The following is an 11,756-nucleotide window of genomic DNA, read 5'->3' as shown; positions in this document are numbered from 1 at the left end:
ATTTTGAAAAAGTGAATGCTCTTGTGTCTTTACCCTCGAGTGCAGCAGGGATGGTGGGTGGTGGTGGAGGAGTTGGAGGTGGTGTTGGCGGTACAGTGGGCTTCACCACTACAAAACAGACAAAGAAACCAGGAGTAAAACTGTGATCAGAGCTGTGAGACTGAATTCTTCTGAATGCGTCGTGACTTACGTGTGCGCTCTTTGACACTGACTCCGGGCCCCTCCTGGTTGGGGGTCTGTGTGTAGACTGTGGCGTTGTACAGTGCATCTGGGGTCAGCCCGTCAAAACAGTACTTGCTCTCAGCAGCGGTGATAGTGATCTCCTGAGCCCCACGGTTAGCCGCTAATGACAAGAGAGAAGTGTAAGCTTATACAAACAATTAGATGTATGCATTTGAATTGCATTTCCATGCATTTAAATTTCACACACATAAAAATAAATAATAATAATAAATAAACTAAAGCTTAATGTGATGCAATAAATAAATAAATAAAATAAATCAGTGCACAATTTATTATTAACTATTTGCATCTATTTGTTTTTATTTAAATAATCATATTTTCAAAATACATTTATTAGCATTAACTAAAATTAAAACTACATTAGACATATAACTCTATGACATAATAAAATAAAATAAAAAACATTACAATAAAAACATTAAAATAAAAACAAAATATTAAAAACTCAAAATATTAAGAAAAACTAAAAGGATAATAAAATTATTATTAAAATATATTATAAAAATGCAAAAAATTCAAATAGTTTAGAATCAGCATGAATCTGTTCATTCTGAAAACAATTACATTTATTCAGTTATAAAGTATGAACATGGTTAAAATATGACAAGCAATATTAAATTAATATTCAGTTAAAACGTATGAGATTTAAGCTTATTTGATTTATCGTTTTATTTATTGTTTATTTAAACACATTCAATTTATTAGTACTATTACAGAAATCTGACCTGTTTCATTTATTCATGACTAATAAATACGCATCACATTAGCACAATGGATTAAAAAAAAATTATATGCAATGCAAATACTTAAATCCTAAATTTAGGCCTAAATATTTTTGTATGTATAACACCTGTAGGTGGAACATGAATAAAATGCAGCGTTTATGTTTAATGAATTCACGTCTCTTCATATTCTATTAACTTACGATTGAAAGGATTGAGTTTTAGCCTGTAAGAGGTGGCGGCTCGGTGAGGCGTCCATCTGATGCAGAAGGAGTCATAGCCGACTGTCTGTCTGTCTGTCTGTCTGTCTATGAAGCTGTAATGTGATTGTGCAACCATTATTACATGTTTTTCCATCTCCAGAGAGACGTCCTCCAGGCCCATCTTGATAAATGGCCTCTACGTTGATGTTGTAAGGAGTGTCTGGCTGCAGGTTTTGCAAGATGACAGAGTTTCTGTTGCCAGGGACACTTGTCTATGTGAAAAACAGCAGGTCAAGATCAGCTTTCTAGCATGCATTCAGTCAAATAACGTCCATGGGCTCGTAAAATCATGATTATAAATACCTGATGTTAACATATAATTATGCTGTCCTTCATGATCACTACTATAAAATACCACTTACAAACTCCTCAATGGGATCTCCAGTGGTGGGTGCATAGCCAATGCGGTACTGCAGCACGGGTCCTTCTGCATGCTCCCAGCTGACAGACAGTGTGCTGGTGGTCGGATCATACACACGCAGGTTTCTGGGGCCGCCGCGGGGCACTGCAATCACATCAACAGAAATTCTCTCAAAATCATATTTTTAGAAGAAAAGACATTTTGTGTGCTGTTCGTGCCTCTATAACTTACTACTCATATAATTAACCAGCACACTGAACTTTTTTGGATACAGTAGATTTGACAGTGTTTAGTTTATAATGCAAAGGTTTTATGTTTAAAATTAAACATTCATTTTCATTTTAAAAGTTTTTCATTAGAATATCTGCTAATTTTTTATTTCATCATCATCACATCACCCAAGTCATCACAATTAAAATCTATATCTATATATATATATATAGTATAATGTTACATTTTAATTGTTATATATACGGTATAATGTTACATTTTAATTGTGATGACAAATGTTATATACACAATATATACAAATGTTAAATTGTAATATATAATGTATATAAAAAAAAATTCTAATGACAGGGAATTCCTCATCTAAAAAATAATGATTTTCTCCTTCTGACATCATTTGAGGAAGAGAAATCATTCAATCTTTTGGCAGCCAGTTTCTTTTACGTTCTGTATCAGTGCTTCTAGTTTACCCTTAAATTTGCCTCAAAGAGCTTCATAGTTCTCTGCCATGGGAAAACATCATTGTACATTTGTTTCTTCCCCTAGAGAAATGTTTTTGGCACAAATGTAGGGTGGTGCAATACCATTGGCTAGTAAAGCCATGTGATGAAGTTGCAATAATGTAGCAGGGTTAGGGTTTGTAACAATAAATAACTATTTGTACTGTAAGGCCATAACTCCATATTTTGGATTGGGGGTAGTAACTCAAAAACTGGACAAAACATTTGTTTTGTTTTTATATGATAACAAATTACAACCCTCATACTTTGGGTTGAGTTGGAAAATTAGATTTCCTGAGATTTCAGCTGTTACCTTTATGTCTGAAATGATTAAATAACAAATACAAATGCTGACATTTCATTGCACAATGTCACTGTGTCCCGAAAATGAGCCAAAAACACATAACAAAGGACCTCTGATGGAGGCGTCCTGCAGTCAGACTCACGTGTTTTTCCATTATCTGACACAGAGGAGCCCTCGCCGTCAGCATACAGAGCCACCACACTCACAGCGTAGCCTGTGTCTGAATCGAGCTGCTGCAGCAAGGCAGTGTGGGTGTTCCCTGGAACGAGCACCTAACCCAGAATTTTAAAAAAAGTAATAATTAACCACAAAGGACACACAAGCTGTCTTTGCTAACTAGCAACATTTATGATACTTTAAATACTTTTACACTGATTAATGAGTGAAGCTCACAAAGAGAATATGCAGGTCACATTTCAGCATAAAATCAAAAGGAAAACGAATGATTATATTACATTATATTACATTACATTACATTATATTATATTATAACAAAAAATAAGCTTATTTTAGGATCATCAGCCAGAACACCTACACTTGCTCCAAGTTTAATTGGTCACACTTCAAGGGTTAGTTCACCAAAAAATGAAAATTCTGTCATTAATTACTCACCCTCGTGTCGTTCCAAACCCGTAAGACCTTTGTTCATCTTCGGAACATAATTTAAGATATTTTTGATGAAATCTGAGGGCTCTCTGGCCCTCCCATAGACAGCAAGGTAACTACCACATTCAAGGTCCAGAAAAGTACCAAGATGATCGACAAAGTAGTCCGTGTGACATCAGTGGTTCAACTGTAAAGTTACGAAGCTACGAGAATACTTTTTTGCGCAAAGAAAACAAAAATAACGACTTTATTATACGACAGATCCGGCACCGCCATACGCTCGCGTCATGATACTGTCGTTAACGCTCGTAACTTTCGAAAATGTGCAATAAAGTCGTTATTTTTGTTTTCTTTGCGCAAAAAAGTATCAAAAAGTAGGTAATTTTCTTATTTTGTGAATCTCGGGAAGACAATCATTCTGTCCAGCCATGTTTTACAACAAATACTCCAGTGTTGTATTTGAGAGGAGTGCTTCATATTGAGGAAAATGGCTCAAAGCAAAAAAAGCAAAAAATCTTTATGCAAAATCAACATTTAATCTCTTATGATCACACACAGCACAACTGCTAGCGTAAAATAATTACTGAAATAAATGAACTTTTCCACGACATTCTAATTTATTGAGATGCACCTGTATTACACCCTGAGAAAGAAGTTTGTCTGTTTTTCTACAGATGACCTTTTGCACTTACTGATGTTTGTGTCAACACTGATTTCCAACCCAACCATTAGCGATCACTTACTCCGCCAATGCAGTGGAAACATTCTTTTGATGTGTTAATAGTGTAGCAGTTGTAGCAATTCGAGTGAATGATGTGCTGACAGTGTCGTGCAATCACCTCCTTTCACTGCTCTTCACAACGCCAGGTCAGGGGATCACCGACTTCCCAATTAATGACACGGGAAACTCCCTTTTTGCGTTCATGACAACACTATCCTTTATTTTGAAGACTGAGGCCAGGGGACAATTGATTGCACTTCTGGAGTTTTTCAAGGTTCCAGTGGAAAAGGTAAAACAATCCATCGTAGTTCGGAGGTTAAAATGAAAGCGCAGAGAATTTGGAAAACTGGCAATAATCACGGAAAAGGTTGTGCGTCCATAACAATATTCCACAAAGCCTTTGTGGCTGCAGATAAGAAGCTAGTTCTGTTAAGACTGAATGTTTAAACTCTGTTTTCCTCAGTGCTGAAATAAAACAGGTTTGGGCTCAAGATTTCCCACAGCTGCTTTCTTTATGCAAGGATCTGACGACAATAAAAGTCATTTATGGATTTCGGAGCTTTGCGAAAATTCCTCACAGGCAATGAAGTTCATGTAAGAACGAGGTTGCACGACATTAAAAACACAAACATCTTTGCAGAGGGACAGACTGCAAACAGACCGTTACGCTCAGAAGGTTGACAGACTGACATTTGTTGTGGCAGTACTCACATGCAAGCCTAACGGCGAGGACTTACAGATTGAGCGGAACGGGTTCCAGAGAGGGGGGTGTAGGCGACGCGGTACTGCAGCACATCTCCGGAGGCCGGCTCCCAGAGCACGTTCAGGGTGTTTGTGGTGGGGTTGTAAACCCGGATGTTCTTGGCAGGGGTCCGCACCACTGTTTCAGACAGGAGCGGGAGCAGCATCATAAAAACAAAGACAGTAAAAGGGGTGAGCGTTTAGAGTGGTTAATGAGGTACAGAAATGTACAACTACTTACAAGACCCCGAAAAACAGCATGTCCTACGTGATGACACATACAGGTCTAACCACAATAGTAGTTTCAATGTCAACTCCCACAGTTACAACAACATTTCAAACGGGTGAAGAGAGATGTCTCATTTTTGATTAAAATGGCCTTTAAAATAAAACACTTGATAGTCAGCTTTTGGGTTAGTCTTAAGAAATATGGCTGCTTTGGGGCATATCCAGAGTGGATTTCACCCTAAAATCAAAAGAAAACATATCTTTAGCTTTTGTTCGATTTTAGCTGCAATGTTTTATCCACAGTAAATTGAGGCTTTTGTTTTTTAGTATACACTGGTCAATTTTGGCTTTCTTTTTCAAGTGCTGTTTCAGATAAAGTGGGATGAAAATATCCAAAATACATGTGTAAGTGTTTATTTTATTGCACTTTATCTGTTTGCATCTGTAGCTTTTATTTATATATTTATTTATTTATTTCCAGAGGGGTGTGTTCATATACCATTCACCTGATCTTACACATTTTATTTTATTCCTAAAAACATGGTAACATTTTTTTTTTTCTAGTTGTTGACAGTATTTTCGGATTTAAATTAGATATCCAAAACCTTTTCCTCTAATATGTTAACAAAATAAATAAAAAAATCTGTTCTGGAAATGTATGCACATTAGTGCATATTTATTTAGATATTTGCATAAAATGAGCACATTTAAACATAACATTTCAGAAAACTTGTATGCTAACAACTGGGGAATTAAAACGATATCTATTACTGAAATATTTCACCCTGTTCACCTGGGGTGACTTGCCTTAACAGTAAATGTGCACATATTTCATTAACACATGTCATGAATCATGACATGGTGCATGAAAACAAAAAGCAGAACAAGACAAGCTTTAGATTTCCACCAGCAAAAACCCTGATACCAGATTTGAACCAAAACAAACACTTGCATTAACGTGGCACAGAAAACTGGAGACCAAAGTAGCTCAGATGATGGGAAGCAAACCACCACGGTATTCCCTGGTGGAAAAACAATGACGCCAACAAAAACCTGTTAGTTTGACTCTGAAAGAGGAGCATTGAACTGACAGCAGTAAATAATGGTGCTTTTATGTCCTTGCACCTCCCTGGGCTTTCCATTTGGTGAAATAGATTGTTCGTAGGCCTCGCACCAGCATCTCCAGTCATTACACCCCATAAAGAAGGCTCATTAAGCCCAGACTGGAGTCACATTTATGGGGTTGCCAGCACATCGGCATTCCTCCCTTAGTGATCAATCCAATAAAGCTAATCTTTGGACAAGTCTCTGAGATTCTATTTATAAGTGCAAAACTTTAATGTTAAAGTCAGCAGACTGTACTTTGCAATTTCTTGATTGAAAACTTTGGCCAAATGGTTCCTGTTACTGGGGCGTATATGATGGATGAGTATGGGAATAATGCTCAAATAAGAAAAGGCTGCATCAACTCACAGGTTTTTCCGTTCTCCGACATGCGCTTGCCCTCTCCAGGAGCGTATACTGGCACCACTGTTACTGTGTACTCAGTATCAGACTGCAGGTTCTTCAGAACTGTACTGGTGGTGCTTCCAGGAACTTGGATCTGAGAGAACAAAAAAAGAGTTTTGTATTGTCTTGTCTCTGCAAAAACGCACAATGCTTGGGATGGTTGAGAGAGTGTGACTATGTGGTTTCTAAAGTGTTATATGTGTATTTAGTACATTTCTATGCACTTGTCTAAGTGGTTGCTTACTGGTCCAAGCCAAGAGAGCCAAACCCCAAGTCTCTATGATTTCTATATTATTATGCTACTCTGGCCTTCAATGTAGGTCTATGGGAGTTTTACACATTTTTTTAACACAAAATTTGAATATTATAAACAGTAATACATATGTGTATATATATATATATATATATGTGACCCTGGACCACAAAACCAGTCTTAAGTCACTTGGGTATATTTTTAGCAATAGCCAAAAAAACATTGTATGGGTCAAAATTATCGATTTTTCTTTTATGCCAAAAATCATTAGGATATTAAGTAAAGATCATGTTCCATAAAGATATTTTGTAAATTTCCTACTGTAAATATATCAAAACTTAATTTTTGATTAGTAATATGCATTGCTAAGAACTTCAGTTGGACAGATTTAAAGGTGATTTTCTCAATATTTTTTTCCACCCTCAGATTCCAGATTTTCAAATAGTTGTATCTCGGCCAAATATTGTCCTATCCATGCATCAATGGAAAGCTTATTTATTCAGCTTTCAGACGATTTCTCAATTTCAAAAAATTGACCCTTGTGACTGGTTTTGTGGTCCAGGGTCAAATATATATAATTTAACTTTTGTTACTATTTATTATTATTTATTTACTTTTTTTATTTATTTGTGTGTGTGTGTGTGTGTGTGTGTGTATGTGTGTTTGTTTGTTTGTGTGTGTGTGTGTGTGTGTCTGTGTGTGTGTGTGTCTGTGTGTGTGTGTGTCTGTGTGTGTGTGTGTCTGTGTGTGTGTGTGTCTGTGTGTGTGTGTGTCTGTGTGTGTGTGTGTCTGTGTGTGTGTGTGTCTGTGTGTGTGTGTGTCTGTGTGTGTGTGTGTCTGTGTGTGTGTGTGTCTGTGTGTGTGTGTGTCTGTGTGTGTGTGTGTCTGTGTGTGTGTGTGTCTGTGTGTGTGTGTGTCTGTGTGTGTGTGTGTCTGTGTGTGTGTGTGTCTGTGTGTGTGTGTGTCTGTGTGTGTGTGTGTCTGTGTGTGTGTGTGTCTGTGTGTGTGTGTGTCTGTGTGTGTGTGTGTCTGTGTGTGTGTGTGTCTGTGTGTGTGTGTGTCTGTGTGTGTGTGTGTCTGTGTGTGTGTGTGTGTGTGTGTGTGTGTGTGTGTATGTGCCTTCCTGAAGGTCAAACAGTAGAGAATTGCGCCAAAAAACAAACAAACACCAAGATCAAGGGTTTGATTTTCAACAAAATACACATTCATAAACTAATACAAATTTACGCCTCCAACGTAGTGCACATTTCTTTGAATAAAAGGGTCTGTCAAATGCATAAAATGTAAATGTAAATACCCTCAGAGGGCAGTTGAGAAACTGACCTAACAAAATAACTTTTTCAAACGCACATTCTACAACACCTCAGCATGTCACAACTTCGCAAGCAAGTTAACGGTCATACAATTTCAAGAAAAACATCCAGACAACTCAAAAACACGGGTCAAATTGACCCGGAACATAATATAATTGACCCGGACGTACCATGTCTTCTGCGCCCCCTGTGACGGTCTGGTAGTAAATCCTGTATTGACGTACGCTCCCCTCAGCCGGCTCCCAGCGTACATTCAGAGTGCTGACCGTGGGGTCCGTGACCTGAAGGTTTCTCACACTGCCCAGCGGTACTATGGGCACACACATAACATTCTGCTCAACATGTCGACAAAGACCTAATTTATGTAATATACATACTATCTGAAAATGCATTAATGTAGCTGGGTTAACCAACAGGTCCTATGAATGTGGTAAAGTCATGTGACGCACATGTCTTTCCTTGGCCAGAAATGTCTTTGGCATCGCCATTCGCATAGATTGCAGCAACCGTGATGTAGTAGGGAGTGTCTGGAGTCAGTTTCTGCAGAATAACTGTGTTTTTCTTCCCTCCAACCTGTGTCTGTGACAGAGAGAATGAATAGTGTTGTCAAATGAGTCAAAGGATCAGCTCCACTGATTGTGTCTATAGCTGTATCTGTGACGTAATGTTGACAACCACAAAATGATGATAGAATTATTTTGACTCATTCCTCAGTATGATAAAACAAACATACTTATAGCCACGCATTTATATTATTCTAAATTGGATTTTCATTTTCCACAAGATTTCATTTTTTGGACGAGTTATAATCATTTTCTGTGGTAATCAATGGCGCTTTTTAGCCCAAAATATTCCTTTAAATAAGCTTAAGCAATTTTCAGCAATGCTGGATAATGTCAGGAAAGGCACATCACAAATATGATTATATAATTGGGCTGTTTTTCAGTGGAGCAAAACAACGTGCAGTTTTATGCTGATATTCCTATGACTGCTGCCAGTGTAAATCCTCTGCCTTCTTGATGAAGAAAACAGAGGCTGGAAAAGTGACTGCAATGACTGTAGCATAGAAAAACGACACCTCTGCACCCATTCAGATAGCAGGAGAACATGGAAAATGATATGATAGCAGTCCTGCAGACAAAAACATCTTAAAACAGCTTAAGATTTGCTTTAAGGTTTCAGTTGGACCAGCATGCCACTGAAAAAAACCAGCAACCTGTAGGGAATATTAAATGCGCATTCAGATTCAGGCATTAATCTAAAGACATAATACAAACTACAGATCTAAGTTAACAGAAATATATTGTGTTGCTATCATACACTACCATTCAAAGGTTTGGGGTCGGTAAGAATTTTTTGAAAGAAGTCTCTTATGCTCATCAGCACTTTCTTTTTACATTAAAAACAGTAATATTGTGAAATATTACAATTTAAAACCTGTTTTCTGTGTGAATGTATTTGAAAATGTAATTTATTCCTGTGATCAAAACTGAATGTTTGTCACATGATATTCAGAAATCATTCTAATATGCTGATTTGCTGCTCAAGAAACATTTCTGATTATTATCAACGTTGAAAACAATTGTGATGCTTCATATTTTTGTGGAAACCGTGATTCTTTGATGAAGAGAAAAAAAAAAACACATTATAAATGTCTTTACTGTCACCTTTGATCAATTTAAAGCATCCTTGCTGAATAAAAGTATTAATAAAAAAAAAAAAACTTACCTGACCCCAAAGTTTTGATGGTAATGTAGATTCAGTTTTTAAGACCTCATTAATTGACTAATTAATTCAATTAAAACGGCTATATGGTATATACGTACCTTCAACAATGCATGTGTCACAGAGGACCGTTTAAAATTATTTAAAAGCAAAAAAAAGGTGCTTAAAATGGTGATAAACTGTGATAAACTTACATTCTTAATGTTGAAAAAAATGCTCATAGGCATTAAGATTATTGCTACCAACAAGCATCAGCCATTATTATAATTATCCTATTATAATTATCCTAAAGTTCACTTTAATGGTAAACTCTTGATGACTCTTCTGCTAAGAATACTATACACTTCCATACAGTACTTGCATTAACCAACAGATTATTTCTGTGATTTACTCTTTGTGTTGCTTTGAATCAGTCAATTTAAGGTGATGTGCACAATTCCTGGTCCAATACAATTTCAGGATCCAAAACATTTTGTGATAATCATTCAAATCACATTTGGAAGCAGTCAAAATCTTGTTTTCCAAATGAATGAATGTTGGTTGAATTCAATACAGATACTGTTTGTGGTTGGTGCCGCTAGTGGAAATGATACACATCACCTGTAATACCATCATCAGTCAGCCAGATCATATGAACATAAAAAATGTTGAAATGTTCTTTACAGATTGTGATCTTCCTCCTGCAACCGGTACGTAGGTGATCCTGTAGTTCTGCACTTTTCCAGGAGCGTGATCCCATTTGGTGGTGAGGGAGCTGGTAGTCGCATTGAACACCTGGAGGTTCTGAGGAGGTCCACTAGGAGCTATAAGAAACAACATTTGATATTTCATTTTTGTGTTCTAACACATCCTCATATCCATATGCAATTCAAATGTCAAATGTCACATAGCTTTAAAAACAACAGACTCACCGGGTGTAATAACCTTGGACACTGCAGTCAGAAGGGTGCAGAGAAAAAGAGTGAGAGTTTGTCAAATGCCCATGTGGTGTCTGAAGTGCAGTAGATGGAAAAAGTTTATCATTTGGATTTTGTGGTTTCTTACATGTGCGTTGGCTGCCCAGAAGATCTTCGCTCTCAGACTCATCGGGGTAAATGGCAGTGACAGAAACATCATAGAGGGTGTCTGGCGCCAGGTTCTCCAGAAGGAGAGTGGTGTCCTCGCTGCTCAGGATATCCTGAGGAAGACAGTGGTATTAGCTACATACTGAACAGCAGCTAAATGTGCAATACTGAGACGCAAATACTACAACTGCTAGATTTTGACAATCACTATTACATGCAGGGATGTAAAAAAAAAAGTACTGAGAAACTGTAATTCAAGTAAAAAGTACAAGTTACTTTATCAAAAAAATTTAGAGACTGTCAAAATTTTTTATTTAATTAAAAGTCTAAGTATTTACTAAGTACTTAAAAAAAAAACATTTCATTAGGTGAAATAAAAAAGTAAACTTGTTTTATTTCAGCTAGTTGCCAAAACAACATTTCTCATTTAGTTAAAACTGGAAATTAAAACTTAATAAAAAAATCTATATATCTATATATTGTAATAAATAATAATAATTAATTAATTAAATTATGGCACAAATACACAAAAAACTAAAACTTTAACTAAAATTAAAATAAAATTGGAATTTCCGGATACTTTGATAAATAGTACGTTCGAAAGAACAGCATTTATTTGAAATAGATTTTCACTAGCACTTTTGATCAATTTAGTGTAAATAATTTTTCTTTTTTTGTGTGTGTGTGTGTGTGTAAACTATTCAAAAAATGAATAAAATTATGATAATTACTAATATCTCAATTATGCTAAAATAATTTTAATTTTATAATTTTTATTTTAAAAATTAATTTAATTTAATTTTAACTATCATTTTTTTAAGTATCCACATTTAATTGTACTTAAGCATTTAAAAGCTACACTCTAAAAAATGCTGGGTTGTTTCAACCCAACTTTGGGTCAAATATGGACTAACCCAACTTTTGGGTTAAAAATTTAATGTAAAAATTTAACCCAACGGTTGGGTTAGTCCATAT

The 11,756-nt window shown here is 36.2% G+C and overlaps 1 protein-coding gene across 1 annotated transcript in view; it reads right to left on the bottom strand.

Moving 5' to 3' along the window:
* Positions 1-11,756, bottom strand: part of col12a1a (collagen, type XII, alpha 1a) — an 82,175-nt gene that overhangs the window by 37,442 nt on the left and 32,977 nt on the right. The window contains exons 27-36 of the mRNA XM_016576526.1: positions 10,762-10,894; positions 10,629-10,649; positions 10,381-10,520; positions 8,442-8,571; positions 8,163-8,302; positions 6,391-6,520; positions 4,686-4,828; positions 2,764-2,893; positions 1,591-1,733; positions 1,311-1,440 (exon numbers count right to left, since the gene is read on the bottom strand). Coding sequence (XP_016432012.1) covers positions 1,311-1,440; positions 1,591-1,733; positions 2,764-2,893; positions 4,686-4,828; positions 6,391-6,520; positions 8,163-8,302; positions 8,442-8,571; positions 10,381-10,520; positions 10,629-10,649; positions 10,762-10,894 — 1,240 coding nt within the window. The remainder of the gene's footprint in view (positions 1-1,310; positions 1,441-1,590; positions 1,734-2,763; positions 2,894-4,685; positions 4,829-6,390; positions 6,521-8,162; positions 8,303-8,441; positions 8,572-10,380; positions 10,521-10,628; positions 10,650-10,761; positions 10,895-11,756) is intronic.

This window comes from Sinocyclocheilus rhinocerous, unplaced genomic scaffold (genome assembly GCF_001515625.1).
Source record: "Sinocyclocheilus rhinocerous isolate Xijiao unplaced genomic scaffold, SAMN03320098_v1.1 scaffold2882, whole genome shotgun sequence".
Classification (NCBI taxonomy): domain Eukaryota; kingdom Metazoa; phylum Chordata; class Actinopteri; order Cypriniformes; family Cyprinidae; genus Sinocyclocheilus; species Sinocyclocheilus rhinocerous.
This window is presented reverse-complemented; position numbering and strand designations above follow the sequence as displayed.